This window comes from Emiliania huxleyi (assembly GCF_000372725.1).
Source record: "Emiliania huxleyi CCMP1516 unplaced genomic scaffold EMIHUscaffold_58, whole genome shotgun sequence".
Classification (NCBI taxonomy): Eukaryota; Haptophyta; order Isochrysidales; family Noelaerhabdaceae; genus Emiliania; species Emiliania huxleyi.
The window spans coordinates 458,148-483,100 of record NW_005197648.1 but is presented as its reverse complement, the minus strand read 5'-3'; the positions used below and the strand labels follow the sequence as shown (position 1 = coordinate 483,100).

The 24,953-nt window shown below is 67.8% G+C and overlaps 4 protein-coding genes across 4 annotated transcripts; 2 read left to right on the top strand and 2 right to left on the bottom strand.

The window, feature by feature from the left end:
• Window positions 1-9,708: 9,708 nt before the first annotated feature.
• EMIHUDRAFT_67072 (enoyl-CoA hydratase) lies at window positions 9,709-10,275 on the bottom strand (the record flags this gene model as incomplete). The annotated part of the gene is made up of 1 exon (XM_005764806.1): window positions 9,709-10,275. A coding segment is annotated over one exon (567 nt), but the record flags the coding sequence as incomplete, so codon positions are not given.
• Window positions 10,276-20,187: 9,912 nt separating this feature from the next.
• Window positions 20,188-20,990, top strand: EMIHUDRAFT_357418 (hypothetical protein). The gene is given in 2 exon segments (XM_005764805.1): window positions 20,188-20,398; window positions 20,416-20,990. The coding sequence occupies 2 exon segments, from the start codon at window positions 20,195-20,197 to the stop codon at window positions 20,920-20,922; spliced, it is 711 nt and encodes a 236-aa protein (XP_005764862.1). The 5' UTR covers window positions 20,188-20,194; the 3' UTR covers window positions 20,923-20,990.
• Window positions 20,991-21,514: 524 nt separating this feature from the next.
• EMIHUDRAFT_67066 (hypothetical protein) lies at window positions 21,515-21,917 on the top strand (the record flags this gene model as incomplete). The annotated part of the gene is made up of 2 exons (XM_005764804.1): window positions 21,515-21,632; window positions 21,769-21,917. The coding sequence occupies 2 exons, from the start codon at window positions 21,515-21,517 to the stop codon at window positions 21,915-21,917; spliced, it is 267 nt and encodes an 88-aa protein (XP_005764861.1).
• Window positions 21,918-22,369: 452 nt separating this feature from the next.
• EMIHUDRAFT_437374 (hypothetical protein) lies at window positions 22,370-23,662 on the bottom strand. Its single transcript, XM_005764803.1, has 2 exons — window positions 23,135-23,662; window positions 22,370-22,697 (listed from the first exon to the last, which is right to left on the bottom strand). Exons 1-2 carry the CDS (start codon window positions 23,648-23,650, stop codon window positions 22,626-22,628), a joined length of 588 nt encoding a protein of 195 aa, XP_005764860.1. The 5' UTR covers window positions 23,651-23,662; the 3' UTR covers window positions 22,370-22,625.
• Window positions 23,663-24,953: the final 1,291 nt, after the last annotated feature.

The window sequence follows — 24,953 nt, the reverse complement described above, 5'->3', positions numbered from 1 at the left end:
CTCAAGAGCTCCGACTCAAACTCACCCTGCGGCTCCAAGCTCATGCCCGTGAGGGCACCCCTGTGCGCGATCGTCAGGCGCGCCGGCACGCGGTCCAATTCGAACGGCGAAACGAGGCGAGCAACGTGGAGGTTGTCGCGGCGAAGCACCATCTCGTTCTCGAGCGAGGGGCCGACACGCAAGCCACGCACGCTTCCCTCGGCAGGCTGGATCGACGGCTGGAGGACCACTCGAGCCGCCAAGCTCAGCGAGTCGGCCGTTGCATCGAGGTCCAAGCAGTGCAACGATAGCACGCCCTCTTGCCGGCACGCTCGCGACAAGCCCCACGCTGCAGAGTGCGTGCAGCGAACCATTCCCTCTCCCGCTCGCACGGGTTGAACGCCGAGCGTGCTCACCCAGAGCGGGATCGCCGAGCGAGTGCTCTGCCACTGCACCAGCATAATGAGCGCATTGCGCAGGGCATCCAGTCGGTACGTTGAAGGCGCGAGGCCTGCCGCAAGCACCACTGCCTTCCAGTTGCCCTCGAGAGGCTCTGGGCTCGTCTCTGCGTGCTCGGCACTGGTCGGCAGTGAACTCGTAAGGAGACCGCCCAAGTCGTCCAGCACGAGCAGCTTGACATCTGGAGGGGTATCCTGCAGATCACAGCGCACGCTAGGCCACGCGCAAGCGTAGCGCCAGGACCGCACTTTCGCGCCCGACTTGGACGCGACGGGACCCGGCGCAGTCAACGCCTTGGTCTCGAAATCGCCCAAACGCACCGTCCCAGCCGATGATGGCTGCTCGCCCAAGAGCCAGACGCACTGCGCATCCGCGGCAGTGCGCGTCGCGACCGGCCACAGACCGCCCCGCGGCACCCCGAGCGACGCCTCGCCAATCGAGAAGGGCAGCCGCGTCTCGCCGCCGGCCGACTTGGCCAGCAGAGCCGTCAGCTGGAGCGCGCCGTCCAGGTCGGCCGGGTGCACCTGCGTGCCGCCCAAGCAGCGCCGCCGCCGCAGCCGCGCCGCCGCGCCGCCGTCCGCGCCGCCGCTCGACCACGCCGCGGCGAGCGTGCGGAAGCCGCCGCCGTACTGAAGGCCGATCCGCTCAAACGCCGCGTACAGCTGCCGCAGCTCCGCCGGCCGAGGGCAGAGCGCACGCGCCGACGCCAGCGACGGCGGCGCCGCGCCGCCGGGCTCGGCGCCTGCCCCGGCCAGGCCGCACGCAAAGTGTGCCGTGCGCGCCGCGCCCTCCTCCTGCCCGTAGCTAGCCACCTCGAGACGCTCCGCCGCCGCGTCCACCGACACCTCGACCCACAGCCCGCCCGACTCGCCGAGCGGCAGCGGCTGCATGAAGAAGGCGCGCCGCAAGCCGACCGGCGTGTCGGCGCCGAGCTCGGCCGCCCGCGACGCCGCGCACGCCGCGCACGCCGCGCGAGCCATCTCGAGGAAGCCAGCCGCAGGGAAGAGCACCCGCCCGAGAACGACGTGGTCGGCGACGAGCGAGCGTAGCCCGCCGTCCGAAGCCGACCGGAACCGCACGGCCGCACAGTCGCCGGCCGCGTCAAGCCGCGCCTCCGCGAGCGGGTGGGGCGTCTCGCGCCAGCCGAACCGGCGCCGACGGTACTGCGGGCCGCACTCCACCCGCCGGGCAAGCGCCCCGCGCCCCGCCTCGCCGGGCGCCGCGCGCAACACCGCGTGCACAATCGTGCCGCTGTAGCCAAAGGAGCTCACGCCGCCCTCCTGCGAGCCGGCCGCCGCGGCCGTCGAGCGCAGCGCCGCCAGCTGAGTCGGCAGCACGCACGCCTTGCCCTCCAGCGCCGCACTCACGTGCGGGTTCAGCACCCGCAGCTGCGCGTTGGGCGGCGCCTCGGCGCCGCACAGACCAAGCAACAGGCGCAGCAGGCCGCCCGCGCCCGCCGCCGGCTCGCCGTGGCCGCAGTTGGCCTTGATGCTGCCCACCGCGAGCGCCTCGCCGCCGCCGCGCCGGGCGAGCACCACCGCGGCGAGCGACCGCGCCTCGATCGGGTCGCCGAGCGACGTGCCCGTGCCGTGCGCCTCCGAGCAGGCGAGGCTGTCGGCGACCACGGCTGCGTCGGCGAGCGCCGCCTCGAGGAGCGACTGCTGCGCGAGCCCGTTGGGCGCGGTGAGGCTGGCGCTGCGGCCGTCCTGTCGCACGCAGCTGCCAAGTAGCGTGCCACCCAGCATTGTCTTCGCCTTCCCCGTCTCCAGGATTGCAGCGCAGCACGCCTCGCCACGGGCGTACCCATCGGCCCGGCGGTCAAAGCTGTACGACCTTCCTGTTTGCGAGGTCATGCCGGCCAGCGCCGCACGAGCGCTCGCAGTGCGACTGAAGAGCATGTTGACTGCGCAAACGACGGCTACGCCGCAGCCAGAGGTGCCGAGAGAGTGTGCGCCGCTGTGGCACGCGACGAGGCCACTTGAGCACGCAGAGTCGTATGCCGCGCATGGGCCTTGCAGGCCAAGCGCGAAGGAGATCCGACCTGCGGCAACGGAGCAAGTGGCGGCTGTGGCGGCGTACACGCTCCTAGAGAGCGGGCCGGAAACGAGCCACTCGGATGCAAACTCGCTGCTCCAAATCCCGACGAACACTCCGGTCACGCTGCCAGTCAGGCTGGCGCGTGAGTGCTCGGCCGAGTGAAGCGCAGAGAAACTGTGCTCGAGGAGCAGCCGCTGCTGCGGGTCCATTGTGCCGGCCTCACTCGCCGAGATACCGAAGGCACTCGCGTCGAACTGGTCAGCGTGCAAAAGGAAGCCGCCGTGCTCGATGCGAGCCGAGATGCTCGTGGGTTCGTCGACTGGCCTCGCCACGGCGGGGTTCCAGCGGCTGGGTGGGATCAGACCAATTGCGTCCTGCGCGTTGACCGTCATTGCACGGAACGAGCCTGCCCACGTAACCCCAGACGGAAGGCAGGCCGACACGGACTGCAGCGATGGCCGGTCGCTGCGAGAAGGCGTCCCCGCAACCAACGGCGTCGCGACACCACGGTGATCGGGTGCGTCCGAAAGGAGCGACGCTAGATGCCTTGCCGTCGGATAATCGAAGACCAGGGTGCTCGGGAGCGACACGCCGTCCCCGGCCACCGCCTGCAGCTGGTTGCGCAGCTCGACCGCGCCGAGCGAGTCGAGGCCGGCCTCCATCAAAGGCGCGTCCGGGCCGACGTGCTTGCCCGTCGTCTGGTGCAGCGCCGCAAGCACGCCGTCGAGGCCAACTCTGCCACGCGTCGAGGACGCCGGCGCTGCGCCGATGGGCCTGCCAGCCTTCGCCGCCGGAGCCATCCTGCTCAGCAGGGCAGGCACCGCTGGCAGCGTGGCCAGGTAGCGGCGCCAGTCGACTGCAAAGACCGAGAAGACGCCCGGAGTCCTTGGCCTCACCGCCGCCGAAAACGCGGCCACTCCCTCGGCCACCCCGATCAGCCCGATCCCCGCCGCCTGCAGCCGGGTGGACACCGCCCCGCCCGCTGCCATGCCGACCTCGCTCCACGGACCCCACTGCACGCTGGCGGCAGCCCTGGCGCCCCGGCGCAGGGAAGCTGCTAGCGCGTCGAGGCAGCCGTTCGCCGCGCCGTAGTTCGCCTGCCCGCCGCCGCCGATGAGCGCGGCCACCGACGAGAACAGCACGAGCGAATCGAGGGGCACCGCCGCGCTCGCCGCACAGAGGTGCGCGCCGCCGTGCGCCTTCGGGGCGAAGACGTGGCGCAGCGAACGCTCGCTCTGCGAGTGCAGCACGCCGTCCGCTAGCACGCCCGCCGTGTGCCACATGCCGCTCATGCCGCCCACGCCAGCGCCCGCAAGGAGCCGGCGCACGGCGGCCGGCTCGCCCACGTCGCAGCTGGCGAGAAGCACGCTGCAGCCGCTCGACGAAACGAGGGACGCGGCGGCGGCGGCAGGCAGCGCCGGAGTCCGCGACGCCAGCACCAGCCTCGACGCGCCACCCTCCACCAGCCAGCGCGCCGCCACGAGCCCGAGGCCGCCAGTCCCGCCCGAAACAAGCTGGGAATCGCCCACCTGACCCGACCTGCTTGAGTCTAGTGCAACACGCTGAAGACGCGGCGCCTTCCCGATGCCGCGCGACCACACAAGCTCGGCCTCGCCCTCCGGAAGCGCAAGTCTAGCGCCGAGACTCGTCGCGTCGCCAGCTTCGACTCCGATGCAACTGACTCCAGCCGCAATTCCCTCAACCCGCGCGGCACGCACTAGTGCCCATACGCCAAGAGCTGACGGAGCCGCAGAATCGTGCCCGAGCGTGTGGCACAGCAGTAAGGGAGCACTGGCTCCGCCAACGTGCGCAAGCAGCAAGCGGAGGGCTGTCGCCGTGCTAATGAGCTCCGAGCCACGTTGCAGAAGTGCGAGCGACCGGACGCCAGCCCGTGCCAGCACCTTGTCGGAGAGGGGGAGCTGCGCACTGCGCCCCTGTCGAACCGAGGCCAGCAGGAACGTGGCCGGCGGTGCCGAAGGGTGAGGCCCGCTGAGAGCAACCCAGGAAGTCTGATAGCTGAGATGCCCTGCAGCGTGGAAGGCCTTCGTCTGGAAATCGCCCAAACGCACCGTCCCAGCCGATGATGGCTGCTCGCCCGAAAGCCAGACGCACTGCGCATCCGCGGCAGTGCGCGTCGCGACCGGCCACAGACCGCCCCGCGGCACCCCGAGCGACGCCTCGCCAATCGAGAAGGGCAGCCGCGTCTCGCCGCCGGCCGACTTGGCCAGCAGAGCCGTCAGCTGGAGCGCGCCGTCCAGGTCGGCCGGGTGCACCTGCGTGCCGCCCAAGCAGCGCCGCCGCCGCAGCCGCGCCGCCGCGCCACCGTCCGCGCCGCCGCTCGACCACGCCGCGGCGAGCGTGCGGAAGCCGCCGCCGTACTGAAGGCCGATCCGCTCAAACGCCGCGTACAGCTGCCGCAGCTCCGCCGGCCGAGGGCAGAGCGCACGCGCCGACGCCAGCGACGGCGGCGCCGCGCCGCCGGGCTCGGCGCCTGCCCCGGCCAGGCCGCACGCAAAGTGTGCCGTGCGCGCCGCGCCCTCCTCCTGCCCGTAGCTAGCCACCTCGAGACGCTCCGCCGCCGCGTCCACCGACACCTCGACCCACAGACCGCCCGACTCGCCGAGCGGCAGCGGCTGCATGAAGAAGGCGCGCCGCAAGCCGACCGGCGTGTCGGCGCCGAGCTCGGCCGCCCGCGACGCCGCGCACGCCGCGCACGCCGCGCGAGCCATCTCGAGGAAGCCAGCCGCAGGGAAGAGCACCCGCCCGAGAACGACGTGGTCGGCGACGAGCGAGCGTAGCCCGCCGTCCGAAGCCGACCGGAACCGCACGGCCACACAATCGCCGGCCGCGTCGAGCCGCGCCTCCGCGAGCGGGTGGGGCGTCTCGCGCCAGCCGAACCGGCGCCGACGGTACTGCGGGCCGCACTCCACCCGCCGGGCAAGCGCCCCGCGCCCCGCCTCGCCGGGCGCCGCGCGCAACACCGCGTGCACAATCGTGCCGCTGTAGCCAAAGGAGCTCACGCCGCCCTCCTGCGAGCCGGCCGCCGCGGCCGTCGAGCGCAGCGCCGCCAGCTGAGTCGGCAGCACGCACGCCTTGCCCTCCAGCGCCGCACTCACGTGCGGGTTCAGCACCCGCAGCTGCGCGTTGGGCGGCGCCTCGGCGCCGCACAGACCAAGCAACAGGCGCAGCAGGCCGCCCGCGCCCGCCGCCGGCTCGCCGTGGCCGCAGTTGGCCTTGATGCTGCCCACCGCGAGCGCCTCGCCGCCGCCTCGCCGGGCGAGCACCGCCGCGGCGAGCGACCGCGCCTCGATCGGGTCGCCGAGCGACGTGCCCGTGCCGTGCGCCTCCGAGCAGGCGAGGCTGTCGGCGACCACGGCTGCGTCGGCGAGCGCCGCCTCGAGGAGCGACTGCTGCGCGAGCCCGTTGGGCGCGGTGAGGCTGGCGCTCTTGCCGTCCTGCCGCACGCAGCTGCCCATGACAGACACCACCAGTGGAGTTGATGATAAGCACGCCTTTAGGACGGCAGCGCAGCACGCCTCGCCACGGGCGTACCCATCAGCCCGGCGGTCGAAGGTGTGGGACCGGCCCGAAGCTGAAGTCATGCCGTTTGAGGCCATGACCAAGCTCGTCCCCGGGAGAAGCATCAAGTTGACCGCTGCGACGAGGTGCCGCGAGCAGGTGCCAGCGTCCATGGCCTGCTTCGCAAGGCAAAAGGCCACCAACGACGACGAGCAGGCGGTCTCAATCGTGAGGCAAGGGCCCTGGAGCCCGAGGACATATGAGATGCGCCCAGACGCGATTGAAAGTGCGGCGCCCGTGGCAGCGTACGTGCTCATGGGACGCTTCTGGTACAGGAGCGTCATGTAGTCCGTAGAGTAAATCGCCGTCGCCACACCAATGCAGTCGCCCAACAGGGCGCCTCTGTCTAGGCCCACTCGCCAGAGGGCTGAATACCCGTGCTCCATCAGCAAACGCTGCTGCGGGTCCATGGCAGCTGTCTCTGACGGAGAGACACTGAACCAAGCGTTGTCAAAGCGGTCGATGTCACTCAAGAAGCCACCATGGCGTACCCTCTGCTCGACCAAGCTCGAACTCGGAGCGAGAGGGGCGAGAGCCCAGCGGTCAGGCGGTACCTCCGACATCGTGTCCTTCCCGCTGATCGAGATACGCCTGAGGCCACTGAGCGATGCACTAGCGGGGACCGCGGCACTGTCCGCCTCGATGATCACGCCGCTCGTTTGCTCGGTGTGGATGCTGACGAGGCTCCCGGCCTCACTAGGCAGAGGGCTGCTCAAGGCGACGCTGCTGCCGTCGCTGCTCCACGGCAAGGAGGAGGAGGAGTCAACGCGCCCGGTGAAGTGGCCGTCGAGCTCTCGCAGGGTGGGGAAGCTAAATAGCAGCGTCTCTGGCAGTTTGCCACGGTCCTGCTCCAATCTCCCTCGGAACTCTATCATCGCGAGCGAGTCCAGCCCCGCCTCCATGAGGGGCAGGTCGATTGAGATGTGCTGGCCGAGCAGCTCGAACGCCACGTTCCGCACAGAGACCATCCGGACGGTTGGAGCGGACGAACCGGTTCCGGAGGATTCGATGCTGCTGGAGGATGGGGTGTCCGGCAGGCTGGACTCGGAGCCGCTGTTTGACGGCGGAGAGCACAGCGAGACCAAATGAGCGTGCAGCTGCCGAGGCGTAGGGTAGTCGAAAAGCAGCGTGTCCGGGAGCATGCCGGGGATGATTAATCCCGTGACGTCGAGCGTTGCGATGAGGCGGCCACGGAACTCCGTGATGCCGAGCGAGTCCAGCCCGCCCTCCATCACCGGCATGTCGTGCGGCAGCGTGAAGCCGCAAATCTCCTTGCCGACAGTGTCGATCACAGTCTGGAGAGCGAGCGCGGTGGTGGCATGGTCCACGTACACCTCGCTCCGGGGGGATGACGCTGAAGATGCAGGCTCATCGCTCCCGCTCTCGCTCGAGACGCTGGACGCAGCTTCTACGCTCTCGGGCGGCGACTGTGGCTCCGGCACAAGCCACTGCAATGAGGCCATCCCCGAGGTGATCTCGTAGGCCCGCCGACCCATGGCGTCGATGGCGGCGAGGACGCAACCGCAACCGCGGGACGTCGGAGCGGGTGCTTCCAGGAGGGGCTCGATCAGGGTTCGCGTCGACAGCCGCTCCAAGAGCCCTCTATCGACGTCGAGCCAGCCGCGCACTCGCAGCGAGGCGGAGACGCCACGCGCGCCCGACCAGAAGAAGCCCGACAGGGTGGTGCGAGGCGGCAGCGACAGGAGGGAGGAATAGAGGCCCAGGAGTGCAGCAGACGAGCTTGTCCGACCCACCTGCTGCCGCAGCCGCAGCGCCCGCGCGGCGCTGCGCTCGAAGGTCCGGAGCGAAACGGGGCACACCTCGGCGGAGAGAGTCGGGGGTGGCCCGTCGATGCGGCAAGCAACCAGGTGCTCCTGCCTCAGGCCGACTAGGCCGTGGCAGTCCTCGAAGGCCGACCCGTGGTCATGGCGGTGCTCGCCATGCGGCGGCACGGAAGTGTGGTCCACTCGCAGCGTGCCCTCCACTCCCAATAATACAGCGACCGCCACCGCGCCGTCGATCGACGCATCGGGCAGGTCAATAGACACTGCAAGAGCGAGTCGGCCGTCCCAGGCGTCGCTCCGGATCCAGTTGGCGCAGCTCAGAGTCGCTGGCATGCTTGCGTGTCCGCCACTCGTGTGGTCGACCCCCTCGACGTCGGTGCAGCCGTGCGACTCAAACAGGGCCATCAGCGCCGACTTGATGCTCTTGCTGCGATCTGTGAGCGTGCTCGTTTGCACGGCGACCAGCCCGATCTCGGACCATAGGTGCGGCGCGGCGAGAAGGAGCTGCAGCACCGCGCTCATGGCCATGGAAGCCGCATCCTCGTCGACGCCTGGCACGCTCACCTCTGCTATCATCTCGCCTCGCGTGTAGCGCCCGGGGCAGCCGTCGACTGCCTCCAGGGCCTCGGCGCTGTGAGCAAACGCGGGGGCATAGACGGAGATCTGCTGCAGGCAGACAGGCGTCTCACGGCAAGCAGGAGACGGACGCTCGTGTCGCTCTGCGGGCTAGCGCCCGCACCGCTGCGCAGAATTCACTGCGAACCAGCGAGACCGGCCTGGTGTCGGCGCGGGGTCTGCAGACTGCTGCGGGTCCCTGTAGCAAACGCTGCACCTCAACGCGCACCTCGGCTGAGCTCCCCGCCTCGTAGCACACAACGTGGTGCAGCTGTGCGAGTTGGGCGGCGTCAAGACGCTCGGCCGCAGGCGGCGTAGAGGCGCGCGTCAACCGCAGCATGTTCCTCAGGCCGACTGCCGGGTGCTTCACGAGGGAAGCGGCAAAAGCGAGGGCCCGGCCTCGGCCGGCGCCGACTTCCACAACCTCGTGCGGTCCACACCAAGCAGGCGGGCCTGTGGCCCGGGGCGCCGGCTCCTCGAACACGACGTAGTCGGGCTGCAGCTGAGTGGCGACGCCCCTGCCGCGCTCCGTCGCGGCGACCACGAGAAGCAGCGGCAAGCCCAAGCCGTGCAATGAGGCGCGCGCCTCCGCAATGCGCTGCATGACGCAGCGAGTGGGCGGACCGGTGACGGCACACTCGATCACGATGGCGCGGAGCGCGTCCAAGGACTCGGCCTCAGCCAGTTGCCAGCTGGCTGCTGCGATCGCATGCCAGCACTCGCGGGCCGAAGCAGGCCTCTCGAGCCGTGCGCACGCGATGCCGTCACAAAGCGTAAAGGCAAGGTCGAGAGCACCCCCGTCGCGCCAAGCATAGCCGGCGGTGTCCAGCCCGTCGCTGGCGTCCAACGCACAGAGCAGCGGGTCCTCTCCGTCCTCAAGCGGCACCTCCAGCCAACGCCGTCTCCTCGCCATCAATGAGCCTTGGCGTGCGTCCGGCTCGTGCTCTGTCTCTACAGCCGCCACAGCCGTGCTCTCCCACGCCGAAACTGCAGATGCCTCCCCGACAAACAGCGCTTCCGCCTCGTGAGTGCGCTCGTCGCTCCAATCGTCGGCGCGCTCAGCCTCTGGCAGGCGGCCGGCCAGGCCGGCCAAGAGGCACTCGGCATGGCCCATCGCCTCCTCGCAGAGCAGACGCGCGTCGATGGGTCGTCGCAGCACCAAAGCCTGCTCGCGCAGCTCGGACCTCCTCGCCACGGCATACGCGAGCTGCAGGGCGCGCCTCTTGGCCGAATCTGCCGAATCAGACACCTCGTCGATCAAACCGGCTCGCAGCGCATCGTCAGCCGACAGGATCTCGTCGAGGAGGTAGAATTCGCGCGCACGCGCGGCGCCGATCGCGGCCGGCAGACTCTGCGAGTACCCCGCGACTGGGCAGACGCCGCGCGACAGGTTGCCGTGCTGAAAGAGCGCGCGTGAGTCGGCGACCCGATAGTCGGTTTGGAGGAAGAGGGCGGCAGCGCCACCAACCAGCCGGCCGTGGAGCGCCGAGAAGAGCGGCACTGGCAGCGCCGCGAGGGTGACGAAGCCGAGGATCATCTCCAAGATCTCTTGGGCGCAGCAAGAGACGCTCTGCCAGCTCGGCCTGGCATAAGGGTTGCCACCGGCGCAAAAGTGGGTGCCCGCACCCTGCAGCACGACGGCACGGAGGTCTGCGACTCCACTCAGCAGCTCCACCGCTGAGTGAAAGTCGCGTCCGAGCTGCGGCGCGATTGTGTTGAAGTGGATGGGGTCATGCAGCTCGAGGATCGCGATGCCATGCGCGCTGTCATAGCGCACGCGTACCAAGGACGCCCCCTCAGATGGCTCTTGCGCGACGCTCATGACCACCACGCTCGTGGCGCATGGTGCACTGGTGCTGTTCGGGCACGCGATCGAGCCATCCTCGTCGTCCTCGAGGGGCGCGCGGACCGAGAGGATCACTTTCCCCAGGTTGGAGCCATCGCGCAGCGAGCGCAGGCCCGACTGGATGGAGCTGAGCTCCAGCGAGAGGGGTGTGTGGGGGATCGGCCGGACCACACCCGCGTCGACACGAGCGATGAGCACGAGGAGCTGTTCGCGCAGCCAACCCGGGCTCCTGTCCCAACCGGGGCAGTTTCGACATCCGGCGTCGACTGCGATCGGGAGATAGGTCACGCGCGGCTGAGCCGCGGCCGCACGAGCCTCGCTCCAGATGCCTCGCTTCCCAATCTCAAGGAAGCAGCCGCCAGCGGAGAGCAGCCCGAGTGTCACGGGCTGAAAGTCTTTGGAGAGCGCGGTCAGCGCGAGCCGCAGCCGGTGTCCCCGCAACAGCCGGCCCGCGGCGTGAGCAAGCGCCTGCGGGCTGCGTGATGAGGCGCGCGCATGGCGCCGCATCGGCACGCAGAAGGCGTGCTTGTGCCTATTCCCTGCGGTGCCGAGAACGGCCGCCCGGATCCAGCAAGTGTACTCGAGCGCGCTGAGGCCCACGGCGCCGCTCACCGAGTGCAGCAGAGCGGCGCTGCCGCAGGCTGGCCTCGCCTCGCAGAGGCAGAAGTGTGCCGTGGTCCACACGACGGGCAGCGTGGCCGCCTGCTCGAAGTCGAGCACGCGTGGGACCGCGGCGAGGTATCGGCCGTCTTGGCGGATGAGGCTCATGGCGCAGCCCGTGGCGAGGCCAAAGACGCGCGCGCCGGCCCGATGCAGGGCGGTGCTCCCAGCGCGGCGGACGATGCCGGCGCCCTCTGCGCCGAGAGGGCGCAGGTCGCCGGAAGGGTCGAGCCCCAAGACATTGAGCACGTCACGAAAGTTGAGACAAGCGGCTTGCACGGCGATCTCCACCTCGTTCACGGCGGGGCAGCCCCGCGGCACCGGCTGTGCGGCGATGACTATTCCATCTAGGCTGCCCGGCTTGGCAACCTGCAGCTGCACACGGCCCCCAGTCGCAGGCACGTTAAGCTCTAGCGATGCTTCGCTCGCCGTGGTGGAGGGGGATTGCAAGGCGGCGATGGGCCAAACGGTGACGCGAGCGTCGGGCAGCTGCATCATGGGCTCCTCGCACCAGGGGAACCGCCGCCTGTGGTACACGAGCCTCGAGCCGGTTCGCACGGGAGGCCACGACCCGGCGGCGACGCGCCGCAAAATGGCGTGCGAGATGGTGCCGCTGTAGCCGAAAGAGCTCACGCCAGTGTGCGCGTCGCCGGCGGCTCGCGAGCCGTGCTGGGCGCACACACGACAAGCGTTCCCGATCGTCTCTCGGATCAGGGGGTTGAGGGTGCGCAGCTGCGCGGCTCCATATTCAGCGACCGATCGCGTCGCGCGGAGCACGCCGACGAGCCCCGACGCGGGCTCGAGGTGGCCAACGTTCGCCTTGGCGGCCGTCAGCCAAGGCGGCCGGCAGCCGCCGCCGAGCGAGGCCGCGAGCGCGCCGCTCTCGGTTGGGTCCCCAAGCGCCGTCCCCGTTCCGTGCGCCTCGACTGTACCGAGGCCGTCGTCGGTGCGGCCGGCGCCTCCCAGGGCGCGAGCGAGGAGCGCCCGCTGCGCCGACCCGTTGGGAGCCGTCAGCGACGCGCTGCGCCCGTCCTGGCGGACGGCAGAGCCCGCGAGGGACGTGTCTGTATGTGGGGCCGCCACATGGACGTACTGAGCGAGCACACCCTCGGAGCGCACGTACCCGTTTGCGCGTGCGTCGAATGTCTTGCACCGCCCGTCAGGCGAGAGCATGCCCGCCGCCGCGGCGAGGAGAGACATGTAGGGGAAGAGCTTCAGGCTCACGGCGGCGACGAGTGCGCCGTCGCACTCGCCGGCCCGAAGCGCCCGGCAGGCCGAGTGTAGAGCGACGAGCCCAGAGGCGCATGCTGTGTCGACGCTCTCGCACGGCCCGTGCAGGCCGAGGCTAAAGGAGAGCCGGCCGGCCGCGATGGAGACCGCGTCGGCGGTCACGGCGTAGGAGGAGGCGCGGCCTGGTCGCAAGGCGCGAAGCAGGGCCCAATCGGGCCGCTCGATCCCGAGGAAGACGCCGGTGAGGCTCTCGAGCAGTGTGGACTTGCACGCCCCCGACGCGTGCAGCGCCTCGTATCCCGTCTCGAGCAGCAGCCGCTGCTGCGGGTCCACCACCGCCGCCTCTGCAGGCAGCACGTGGAACGCTCGGTTGTCGAACATCTCGGCTTGGCCGATGAAGCCTCCAAAGCGAGCCGCGCGCTGCTGGGTCTCATTCGCACTCCGCAGGTGGCTCCCGGCGGCCAGCCAGCGCGAGGTGCACATCTGGCCGATGGCGTCGCCGCCCGCTGCCAGCGTCCGATGGAGCGAGAGGCGGGACGCGCACCCGCCCGGCAGCCGCGCCGCGGAGCTCTGCAAATGCAGTGGCGACGGGCTCGCGCCCTCGTGCCCATAAGCGCGCGGGCAGGGGCGGGCCTCGCCGCTGGGCTGCTGCAGTTGCTGGATGTGCGCGGCCATGGCACGCGGCGTCGGATGCTCGAACACGAGAGTGGGTGAGAGGCGAAGCTGCAAGCGCGAGCGCAGCTGATTGACTAGCTCTGTCGAGGCCATCGAGTCGAGGCCCGCCTCCATCAGCGGCGTGGTGGGTGTGATGGTGGCGCCGGATGGCACGAGACCCCTCGCCAAGGCCACGATGCACGATACAAGATCGACCACGCTCGCAAGCTCGGCAGGGTGCGCGGCAGCGTCACTGTCGCCTCCGGCCGTTTCGCCGGCAAGGCCACCTGGGCGGAGCTCATCGTAGAGGGCTTGGTCGGGGCTGGTCACCCGTGCGAGGAGAGCGGTGACGTTGGCGGGGAGGGGCTCGAGCGAGACCGGCGGCCGCAATAGCTGATGCAAGGATGCCCGCAGGCTGGAGAGGTACTCGTTCGCCGAGACAGCAATCATCCCTCGATAGTGCATTTGCTCAGAACGGAAACTCGTCTCGCTCATGCCCACGCCCGCGACTAGCGGGAACTGCAAGCAAGAGGCCGAAGCGCCAGCGCTCGAGCGGAGTGTCGCCAACGATTCGAGGCCGCCGTTGGACGCCGCGTATGCGACCTGCCCCACATTGCCCAGCGCGGACGCCGAAGAGGAGAACAAGAGGAAACGGTCGAGCGGCAGCGTTGCCGAGGCCCGCGAAGCGATCGCGGCGGATACCGCCTTGCCCGCGAAGAGTGCGCGGAGGTGCTGCGGCTCGGTGCGGCTCAGCAACGCGCGATGTATTGTCCCCGCCGCGTGCAAAAACCCGGTCGGCGGGTGCCCGCAGCCCGTCAGGCTCATGAGCATGGCAACTACCTCGTGCGCGGCGGAGACGTCGCAAGCCAGCGCCACCACCCGCCCGTCAGATGGAATCGCTCTCAGCGCATCCACGCCGCCGCCACGGGACCCGTCTCCCGTCGTTGCCGAATCCTGCTGCCCCCCGGGAGAGGCCTGGGGGAATCGTCCGCTCCGCGAAGCCACCACGACCACCGGAGCGCTCTCGCAAACGACGCGTGCCGCTAAGAGGCCGAGCCCGCCCAGACCTACGTGGGTGCGCAGACGGTTGTGGTGAGGGGCGCAAACAAAGGCAGAGAACACATCGAGGCGCAAGTGCCTCCGGTGATGACAAATGCGCCCGAGAGGGCGCGGGGCGAAGCGCCCGAGACGACGGCGGGGGCAGCACACGCGCGACGCAGCCGCGCCGCGTGCGAAGTGCCGTCGGAGAGCGCAAGCTCCGCGTGCTGCGCGCCGACGTGGCCGAGGCTCATCGCACTACGCAGGGAGGCCGCCGCTGCGTCGCAGCTGCGCGTAACCGAAATGTCAGCGTAGAAGACATCGAGGCGTGGGTGCTCGAGCCGAAGGACGCGGCAAAAGGAGCGGACGCTGCCCACGAGCGGGTCGGTGGGCACGACCGGGGGGCGGCGCGGCCAAACATTGAACGCCCCAACGGTCAGGAATAGCAAATGAGCACACGGCACAGCCCGCACGAGTTGCTGCGCTACAGGCAGCAGAGACCCGAGCGCGGACGCGACCAGGATCGCCACCTTAGCAGGCGGCCCCTCTGCGTCGACGACGCGCGAGAGCGCCTCGAGCGCCGTCGTCTGCGTGCGTAGGTTTGCGACGGCAGAGAGCGCCGAACGCAGAGGATGGGCGCGAGCTTCATGCCGCTCCGAAACATCTGGGCCGCAGAGGTCAAGGGCGATCCAGCTCTGTATGGAGGCGGTGCGTAGCGGCGTGCCACGCCACGCGACGTCTGGCCGGGGGCGCGTCAAAGGGACGCCGCCGCTGGTGTCGAGCCGAGGGAGCGGCATCGGTGGCCAGCACACAGAGTACGAGCAGAGCGCGTGAGGAGGCATCGCCGAGTTGGACTGTGGAACGGCGTCTTGCGGGGAGGGCGCAAGCGCGCCCGTCCAGCCGAACCGGCGCCGACGGTACTGCGGGCCGCACTCCACCCGCCGAGCAAGCGCCCCGCGCCCCGCCTCGCCGGGCGCCGCGCGCAACACCGCGTGCACAATCGTGCCGCTGTAGCCAAAGGAGCTCACGCCGCCCTCCTGCGAGCCGGCCGCCGCGGCCGTCGAGCGCAGCGCCGCCAGCTGAGTCGGCAGCACGCACGCCTTGCCCTCCAGCGCCGCACTCACGTGCGGGTTCAGCACCCGCAGCTGCGCGTTGGGCGGCGCCTCGGCGCCGCACAGACCAAGCAACAGGCGCAGCAGGCCGCCCGCGCCCGCCGCCGGCTCGCCGTGGCCGCAGTTGGCCTTGATGCTGCCCACCGCGAGCGCCTCGCCGCCGCCGCGCCGGGCGAGCACCGCCGCGGCGAGCGACCGCGCCTCGATCGGGTCGCCGAGCGACGTGCCCGTGCCGTGCGCCTCCGAGCAGGCGAGGCTGTCGGCGACCACGGCTGCGTCGGCGAGCGCCGCCTCGAGGAGCGACTGCTGCGCGAGCCCGTTGGGCGCGGTGAGGCTGGCGCTCTTGCCGTCCTGCCGCACGCAGCTGCCCAGAGCCGAGGCGACCGGCCGGCGAGCCGTCGCGCCTCCCTGCAGAAGCCACGCGCAGCACGCCTCGCCACGGGCGTACCCGTCGGCCCGGCGGTCGAAGGTGTGGGACCGGCCGAGCGCCGACAGCATGCCCGCGACAGCGAAGCTGTGGCTCACATCGGGGAGCAGCATCAAGCTGACGCCGGCCACCAGCCCGCTCTCGCACTCGCCGAGCCGCAGCGCACTCGTGGCCGCGTGGCTGGCTGTGAGCGCAGCAGAGCAGGCAGTGTCGTAGGAGACAGCAGGCCCCTGCATGCCGAGGATGTACGACAGGCGGCCCGAAGCGATGGCGAGGCTGCCCCCAGTTGCGGCATATGCGGAGGATGGCACCTTGCGGTAGAGAAGGCGCTCAAAGTCGTGGTAGCTTGTCCCGAGGAAGACGCCCGTCACGCTTCCGAGCAGTTCGCGGCGCGAGAGGCCCGCGCCGTGCAGTGCAGCATAGCCGCCTTCGAGCAGCAGCCGCTGCTGCGGGTCCATCGCCGCCGCCTCCGCCGGCGAGACGCCGAAGAAGGCGTCGTCGAAGAGGTCGATGTCTCCGAGCAGCGCGCCGTGGCGCATCCGGCCCGCCACGGCTGTGCCGTCGCCGGAAAGAGACCAACGCTCCGCGGGCGCCTCGCTCACCGCGTCCGCACCCGACGCCGCCATCTCGCGGGCGCCTTTTAGCCCGGTGTTTGGCGGGAGGTTGGCGGAGAAGCCGGAGAACCAGGCCACACGCTCGGCCAGGCACGGGGCGAGAGCTGAGGCGGCCGGCTCTGGTCCGCTGCCGGTGGACCGCCGGTGGACGAGCAGCACGAGTGCCCGCACCGTCGGGGCGCTGAAGAGATCGGACGGCGCCAGGGCGGCGAGTGGGTGGCGGCTGGTGAGCCGCTGAGCGAGCTGCTCGATGTCAAACGAGTCCAGGCCAAGCTCCATCAGTCCACGGTCGGCGGACGCGAGCGGGGCGCCGACCATCGCCTCCACCTCGGCTTGCACGCTCGCCACGAGGGCTGCGGGCGGCAGCGACGAGTCAGAGGCACCGCCGCCTCCAGATTCGGATCGGCTGCTGACTGCCGCGCCTGCCGACGGGTGAGCGACGGGACGCTCGCGGAGGTGGGCGGAGGTGCTGCTACTGTTGGCGGGATGGCGGCGCCTGGCAGAGGCCGTTGATTTGGCCGCTCTGTCGGTCCGGCGGTGTAGAGGTGCTGGAGGGCAAGCACGGGCAGTCCAGAGCTCCTGTAGCCCGCGTGGACCTGTAGGTAGGGAAGGGCGGCCACGGGGTGGCGACAATCGTCAAATGCACACCCGCACAGGCGGGCACACGCGGCGACGGCGCTCGCACCGTCAGAAGCCTGTCCGTGGCGGGGACGCCTGGCGCCGAGGCTCGAGATTCTGCAAGTGCCACCCGCTCCCAGCGGCGGGTGACCGGCGGTTCGTGCATGTTGCGAGCTGCGTTGTGATGCTCTGCGGTGATGCGTTCGGACTCTCAGCGGTGTCTGGCTCCCCCCGACGCAGATGCACCCCCGGCGCGAAATAAAATATTGTCGGCCTAGCCCCCCTAAAAAACTAGCTGGGAAATAGAGGGGCGCCGCACGGCCGGTCGGTGCTGGATGATAAGGAGTCGTCGGCCGGGACGCGTCGCTTCGAGATTACGATTGTGGAAATACTACCCGGCGGAAATACCCGGCGGAATACCCGGCGGAAAAGAAAGCCCGCTACGTCAATCGACAACAAAACAAATCGCAACAACATACCTAAAACCTTTCTGAAATGTGGCGCCTCCTTGTTTGCAAGAAATTTCTGTGGTCTGCACCTTGTAGCTTGTTTCTGGCGGAGTCCGAACGTCCCTAGGTCGCACCTCGGCGACCGTCTCGCCTCGGCCTCTCGCCGCTGGCACTGAATATGCACAACATCCATCCGTCCACAACTAATTGGTTAGAGCACACCCTCGTCTCTGCGCCACAATGGCTGCGTGACGGGCGAGCTCCCAGTGTGGACAGAGTGTGGATTTGTCACAGCGTTGAGATCAGAATGGAGCCAGTCGCGAGTCGGACCATTCAGTAGCCCTGAGCAGTGCCACTTTCTACACGGTCGGGGCGGGAAGGGCGGACATGGACCCGCCGCGAACTCCCTTGTATGGGCAGTCGCTGCCGGCCGTGAACCCCTTCAATCAGAAGAATGAATGCGCACGCGAGGCGTACGTGGAGAGCCACTGCTTGATGGATGTGGCACCTGTGCGGGTGTGCCGCCGTCTCGGCATTGTCCTCTCCCTGGGAGTGTTGACGCGGCCTGGAGTTCGGCAGCTGCCTGCGTCGATCAACCAGCTCGCTCGCGGCTCGGCTGCGGCTCGGCTGCGGCTGGCGGCGTCTCGCGTCTCGCTCCTCTGTGCGGCCACATACTCGAGTGACTCGGCTTCTGTCCTCTTCGGTCTGTCCACAACTCCCTACCAATGCCTGTCCCTGCATGCTCTCTGCTGAGACTCTCCCTTCCCAACGACCACCAGGTGAATGCTGCTCACTGCTGAGACGACGCACCAGTCGTTCCAGTTGACCTCTCTACAGAGCACCACACAGGCCCACACAAAACCTAATTTTTGAACGCGGAGGCCTATAAGTGCCCCACCCGTATTTGTACTCGTGCGTGTGTGGTGCGGATTGTGGGCTCAGCGGGGGCAGCCTCGCCTCCTCCCTCTTTTTCCCTTCTGCCCGTGCGTGCCTGTCTCTGCACTCCAAGTGCTCCAAGATAGTCGCCACACAGACCTCCGCAACCGACAAGCGCGCGGCAGAGACCAGGTCAGAGAGAGAGGTTTTTGAAAACCAACAAGAAATCACGACTCCCTTCTCTTCCAGCGTTCCAGGTCAGTGGTTCGAGAGAGATTTTTAGCAATACCTTAAAGAGAGGTTACACAGGCGGGGTAAGTCGTAATATCCAATACCAAACAACTCTAACACTCACACGTCATTTGGGGCTTGGAGCCCTTGTTTGTTGTGTGTGTTCGAGGTTCAGTCAGAACAATGCGGGTTAGCGCGCGCGTGAGCAGTTCTCTCATCAAGGTCAGGTGTGTATGCCGATGGCAGCCCATGTGCCATGTGGCGGACGGCATGCACAGGGGTGTTCATGGGGTCCCGTACCATGCGGAATCGACCCTATCCAGTGCTCAAGTGCTCAAAGGTCAGGTTGGCAGTGCAGACTCCGACATTGTGAGAGAGATTTTTAGCAATACCAAACAACTCTAACACTCACATTGTGTGTGGCACTGTTGGGTGATGCACTGATGCTCTGATAAAGTGATGCTCTGATAAACCCTCCGCGCTCCGGATCTTCGACCAAAGTCGGACATTTCTTTTTTCAAAGTGCAAGGTGTGAATGTGACAGCTTTATGATAGGGTTACTACGACAACTAACTATGCGGCAATCGACTGGGCGCCTGGCGCCCGACCGCTCCCACAGATACCTCGTAGTAACCCCTCCGCGTAACCGACTTGGTCGTCGAGGCACCATGAAGCCGACCTACGTACCCCTCCGTGCCGCCAATCGACGGCACGGCTCAATACTAGCTTTACATGGTCAGGAGCCCATCCTTCCGCGCGGCGGCCGCATCCTTGCAGTCGCCGGCGCGGTATTCCATGCGCGTGCCCGCCGTGCATCGCTCTTCAGTGGGGGGACTGCGAGATGGTCGCCGTCTTTGGCAAGGTCAAGAAGCAGAAGGCGCCGCGTGCCGCAGGCGAGACGGCCGAGCTGCGGCAGATGGAGTCGCTGGAGGTGTGGGCCGCGTCGCTCAAGGCGAAGCAGCTGGCAGATCGGCGCGAACGGTCGCTCGAGGGGCTCTACTGGCTGGCGGTGCTCAAGGGGAAGGCGCACACGCTGGCCGAGGACACGGTCGTCAACACAGACACCATCCGCGTGGGCTATCTCGTGGTCAGGGCGCAGTGGCTCAGCCTCAGGCTCGAGCAACGCGAGTGCGAGGGCAAGCTTCGCTCCTACACGCTGCTCGCGGCCGAGACGCTCATCATCGTGAACCACATGGTGCGGCTGGCGGGCCTGCGCTTCTCGCCCTGCGGACCGCCAGCTGAGGAGCGCGCGAGAAGCTCTATTAAGTACCCGGGTATTATATTGGCCAACAGATGCATTACTCGCTCGAGGCGTGCTGCAGTGATACCAGTCTTATTTCAGGTGTCGATTTATGCAAAAATGTTTGTCAGAGAGCGTTAATATGGCAAAATTTTCTTCACCTCGGGCAGGGTCGCTCGCCGCGGCGGCTAGAGAGTGACTTTTGTCGATGTCGGCTAGAAGTGCTGCACCTTTTTGAGAATTTCACCCACTGGCACGTGGCAGGGGGAACGGGGAAGCGTGTATGGTGCAAGGTCCCGGCTGGCACAGCCTTCACAGCCTTGTTATGAGAAGAAAATACGTCCGATGGCGCTATGCGCTGGTCTGTGATAAAGGATCCCAAACGCACAACCCCGGCACAGGAACGCACAACCCCGCTACCCCGGGCCCGCTGGGTGCGCTTCTTAGCTCCCCGGCCCTGGATGTGCGGTTAATGACGGCACTCCAAATGCTCCAAATGCTCCCGGGCCCGAAATCGCACAGAGACAGTCACGCAACACGGGGTCCCAGGGAAGGCCTTCACCCTTTGGGGACCCGCTGTGTGCGGCGGCATGAACACCTAAAGGGTGAATGAGTAGTTAACTGAGTAGCCTCTCTCCTTGGCCTTGCCCGGGGCGATATGTGAGAGAGAGATATACAGATTTTTCGCAATACCAACACATCAAGAAGGAAGAGAGGCCTCCTTATCAGCTGGTCGGCGGGCCGCCATGTGGGCCTCCGGGCCTGCTACGGCGGCGCGGCCGGTTGTGAGGCCGGGCTCGGCCCGGCCCGCGACGGCTGGCCGCCGACGAGCGCGCTCGCGCTGCTCGTCAAAATGGCAGCGGTGTCGATTGCGGCGACGGTCGTTCAGTCGCTCAGCGCTCAGGCGTCTGTCATCTGTCGTCTGTTGTCGCAATTCGCACACGCGCGCGCCGCGCGACCCGCGTCGCTCCGCGAGGGCATGAGCCTTCCGCGATTCGATCCCGCAGCCAAAAGCTGCTCGCTCGAACCGCGGCCGACTCTACCATCGCGGCCGCAGCTGTTGAGCTCTTCAGAAGACTGGTGCCTCATATGCTGCCTCCCTGCGGATGCTGCCGGCGAGCCTGGCGGTCCGCTGTACTACAAGGAAGCGCTGACTCGATTCTACCTCGAATTCTTCTACCCCCACGACTCGGAACGCGAATGTGACAGGACCATCGGGTCCTTCAGCCACCAAAGCGAGATCACCCGAGAGCAGCTGAGTCTGCCTCTGGCCTCGCCTCCCTCTCCTTCAGGCATTCGTGGCATCCTATGGGTCGTCCAGAGTATCGACCTCTGGCTTGTCAGCCGGTCACTTAATGACGACCATGAAGTACAGCGATCGCCACCTCGCTGGCCTCTCCGCAAGGCCTCCCGACCGCGTCGAACTCACGGCGCGGGCTCTCTCGGCTGCGGGACCGGCCCCAGCTTCGGCTGAGGGCTGACAAGCTGCCGAGCCCAAATCACTGTGAGAGTCGTGATTTCTTGTTGGTTTTCAAAAATCTCTCTCACACATGTGCATGCACATGTGCATGGACATGTATGTTGTGCATATGAGAGAGATTTTTAGCAATGACGTGTGTTGTCATGTGAGAGAGATTTTTAACAATACCAAACAACACAACAAGTGTAAAAGGCGCTACGCAAGAAACACAACTCACAAGATGTTGCTGAGTCACAGCCACCTAGGATCCACCTCAACTAAGATCAAGTGCTGCGAGCGAGCGATCTACTGGGGGCCCGCCTTGCCACCGATCTTCTTGTGCGCCTTCCAATCGCTCTTTTGGCACCCGACAGAGCAATACTCCACCTCGTGGCAACGAGCGCACTCCTTCCGACGGATTGACGCAGAGGCAGCGGCACCGCAGCAGCACCTGCGTGCGATCTGCAAAAAAAAGACTCTGGTTCGAGAGTCTAAAATGGTTAGGTTGTTGGCGACGGTGCTCTGCGCGCTCCTCTCGTGCGCGGAGGCTTTCCGGCCGGCGCCGCGAGCGTGGGGTGGCCACGTTGCTGCGCGGAGCTCGGTGCGGATGGCGGTGTCCAAGGGCGACCTGGTTGACGCCATCGCGGCCCGCGCTGGCGTCTCCAAGAAGATGGCCGGCGCCGTCCTCTCGTCCGGTGGGCGCGAGAGCGGCACGCGCGCCTCGCGTCCCTGCCGTTCACCCCTCTTTGCCCTCCCCGCTCGCAGCGCTCGACGTGATCGTCGAGTCGGTTGCTGATGGCAACAAGGCGCGCGCGCTCGCCCGGCGCTCCTCCGCGCCTCCGCGAGATATCCGCCCGTGAGCGTGTCAGGTGTCGCTCGTGGGGTTCGGGACCTTCGACTCCAAGGAGCGGGCTGCCAGGGAGGGGCGCAACCCGCAGACGGGCGAGAAGATGCAGATTGCAGGCGTGCCTCACCTGGCGCCCCCACCCTGGTGCCGCCCCCGCACCTGACTCGGACCCGTCTCTGCTCCGCCTCCGCAGCCACCGTCGCGCCCACCTTCTCCTTTGGCAAGGGCTTCAAGGTGCCACAGACGTCCTCGCCCACAGCCCCGCTCCTCCTCACCCCGCTCCTCGCTTTGGCTTTGCCTCTTAGGACGCATGCAAGCGCTCCTACTCTGCCTCGGTCGCGACGCGCACGCTGAACGGGCACGAGGCCCCCTGACCTGAGGCCACCATCCCCGCCTTTACGCCGCATGTCGCTATGATTCCAAGCAGTCCAGCTCCTGTCGGTGCTCGGCTCGCCTCTAATATAGTCTCGCGCGGGCGCGTCTCGCGGTCGCGCGCCGGCCGCCGCGCGCGCGGCGCTGCGGCGTGGCCCGCCGCGCGTCCCCCTGTACGGTTGGATTTGATGGGTTCTCTTCTTTCGAAGTGAGCCACTCCCAGTTTCATCCTCGCGGTCCTCGGTTTGTACTGTAGAGGCTAAAATTGAGAGCAAAGAGCATAACCACGTCCCCCGCGCCACACGATCTCCGCTCTCTGGCCTCCGAGCATCGCGTGCGTGTCTCCGCACGAGAGAGACAAGACCGTGTGGGGAGTAAACAGACAAGGACGGCGAGTTGTTGCGCACGAACGCCAGGTCGTGCCCACGCAGGGCGTGCGTCCAGAGCGAACAGGTGGTGGGTACGGCAGGGCCTCCGCACGTCACGGCGAGGGCACTGTTTACCGGTTGGACTTGGCGACGCGCTCAATCTCGTCCTTCTTCTTGATGGCGTAGGAGTTGGACGAGCCCTGCGCAAGCAAGCAGCCGGTGGTGGCTGAGAGAGGCGGCCGCGCGCTCGAGGCGGTGGGGCAGAGAGGCAAGGGGGGGGGGGGGGGGGTCCCCTCCCTCAAGGAGTTGGCCCGGGGCCCCCAAAAAGGGGCCCCCCTTTCAACCCGGCCCCATTCGGGGGTCCCCCCCTCAAGGGCCCGGGTCCCTTGTGTCCGATGGCCCCCCCCCCCCCCCCCCCCCGCCCTCCCCCCCTTCGCGCACACGCTCCCTGCGCGATCGCACAGCTGTGCGTGCGCGCGGGGCTGTGGGTCGGGCGTGAGGGTCCGGGCCACACGACAGCAGCGCGAAGGGCGGCGAATGCGGCAGCGGCGGAAACGCGCGTCCGGTGGGCGGCAGCAAGCCGCCGTTAGTGGGTGGGCGTCTCGGCGGCACAGAGGCGGGCGGCGGCGGCGCGCGCCTTTGCGGCGTTCATGATCTCATCGGCGAGGCACTCGGCAATCGTCTTGATGTTGCGAAACGAAGCCTCGCGCGCGCCCGTCGTCATCAGGTAGATGGCCGTGTTGACACGGCGCAGCGGCGACACGTCGCACGCCTGGCGCCGCACAGCGCCGCCGCCGCCGACGCGGGTCGAGTCCTCGCGTGGGCCGCAGTTGATGACTGCGTCGACGTAAACCTGGACTGGGTTGGAGTCCGTCAGCAGGTGGACGATCTCAAAGGCGTGCTTGACGATGCGCACAGCCATCAGCTTCTTGCCGTTGTTGCGGCCGTGCCGCATCATCGAGCAAACCATGCGCTCGACAATAGGGCACTGCGCCTTGCGAAAGCGCTTCTTCTGCCACCGGCCCTGCGAGTGGGGCAGGAACTGCGCATACTTCGGTTTGCACGCGATGTAATCCTCCAGCGATATGTCCTTGACCTCCACCTCCTCGAACGACCACTTTCCGAAGAGCTTTGGCTCAGTCGCGAAGCCCGACATCGCAGCGTCTGCGCAGCGCAGCGGGGCACACAGTGAGCATATGCGGCCGCCCCCGAAGCGGCGGTGCGGGGCGCTTGGCGCGCGCGTGGCGCCACGGTCGCATGCGGGGCGACGCGGTCGCGAGTGCAAGTGTGAGAGGGCGGCGAGCCCGTAGCACAGCGAGGCGCAGCACGCCTGCTCTGAAAGGCACGCGGAGCTTGAAAGAATTATTACGTGACTGCCGCCCCTGCCACCGCCTCCACCCCCGCCGCCGACGGGGCCGCCACCGTACGGACCCGCTCGGAATGACCTGGGGGATCCGGAACCGCCCCGCCGGAGGCTGGTGTACCCGGGAGGAGGAGATGGGCACACATCATTTGGGGCCTGGCGCTACCTCTATGTGGCCCGATGCGCGATGGAGAGCGGGGGGATCGGCGTTTCACACCACCCCAGCAAGTTCCCTTCAACCACACCGGCTAGGTCCTGGGTGATGTGTAGGGCGGGGGCGGGGTGGGGGTTGTCATTCCCGGCGAGAACCTCGCCAGGTGTTCATAGTCCCCCAGCGGGAGGACGACCCCGGCTAGTCGCCGACCACACCCACAAAGAACCCTGCACAAAGATCGCAAGGGCGGGGACCTGTTCCTTTTTACCCATCTCACAGTAGAGAGGTGTCCGTTTTTATTTATTTATTTTAAGTAAGTATGGGAGAGTGTCCGAAATTTTTATCTTTCTTCTTCTCGCCGGCGGATGGTGCTTCCAATCATTCCCGGTCCGTGGAACGACGCCTCGTCGCCGGCGAGCTCACCTGGCTTATACACAAGCAGCGACAGCTCACACGCAGCTACGGAGCCCGGCTTCGGTGCCGCCATGCAGGCTGGGGCGTTGGCTGCCGCGGCACAGCCTTTCGGTCCGGCACAGCCGCTGCTTTTGCCGTTGCCGCAGCCCATGGCATCGCCACAGCCGGCGCAGCAGTCGCCGCAGCCGTCGCAGCCGTCGCTCCCGCAGCCGGCTCTCCCGCAGCAGGCGACGCCATCGCAGCCGCCGCCGCTGATGTTGTCGCAGCCGTCGCAGCCATCGCAGCTGCCGTCGCCGCAGCAGCCGCCGCTGCCGCCGCAGCAACAGCCATTGCAACAGCCGTCGCCACAGCAGCTCTCACCACAGCAGCTCTCACCACAGCAGCTCTCACCGCAGCAGCCGTCACCGCAGCAGCCGTCGCCGCAGCAGCCGTCGCCGCAGTCGTCGCCGCAAACGCAACCTCCGGATTTGACATCGTCTCCGCTCCCTCCTGGGCCTGCTTGAGCCGCTGTCGCGGCCCCTGTTCGTC

What these genes read in the sequence shown, in the direction of transcription:
- EMIHUDRAFT_357418 (XM_005764805.1), top strand. Translation starts at nt 20,195, where the DNA reads ATGTGGGCCTCCGGGCCTGCTACGGCGGCGCGGCCGGTTGTGAGGCCG.
- EMIHUDRAFT_437374 (XM_005764803.1), bottom strand. Translation starts at nt 23,650, where the DNA reads ATGTCGGGCTTCGCGACTGAGCCAAAGCTCTTCGGAAAGTGGTCGTTC. An exon ending in ATGAGATCATGAACGCCGCA is followed by an intron (nt 22,698 to 23,134) that starts AAGGCGCGCGCC and finishes TGCTTGCTTGCG; the next exon opens with CAGGGCTCGTCCAACTCCTA.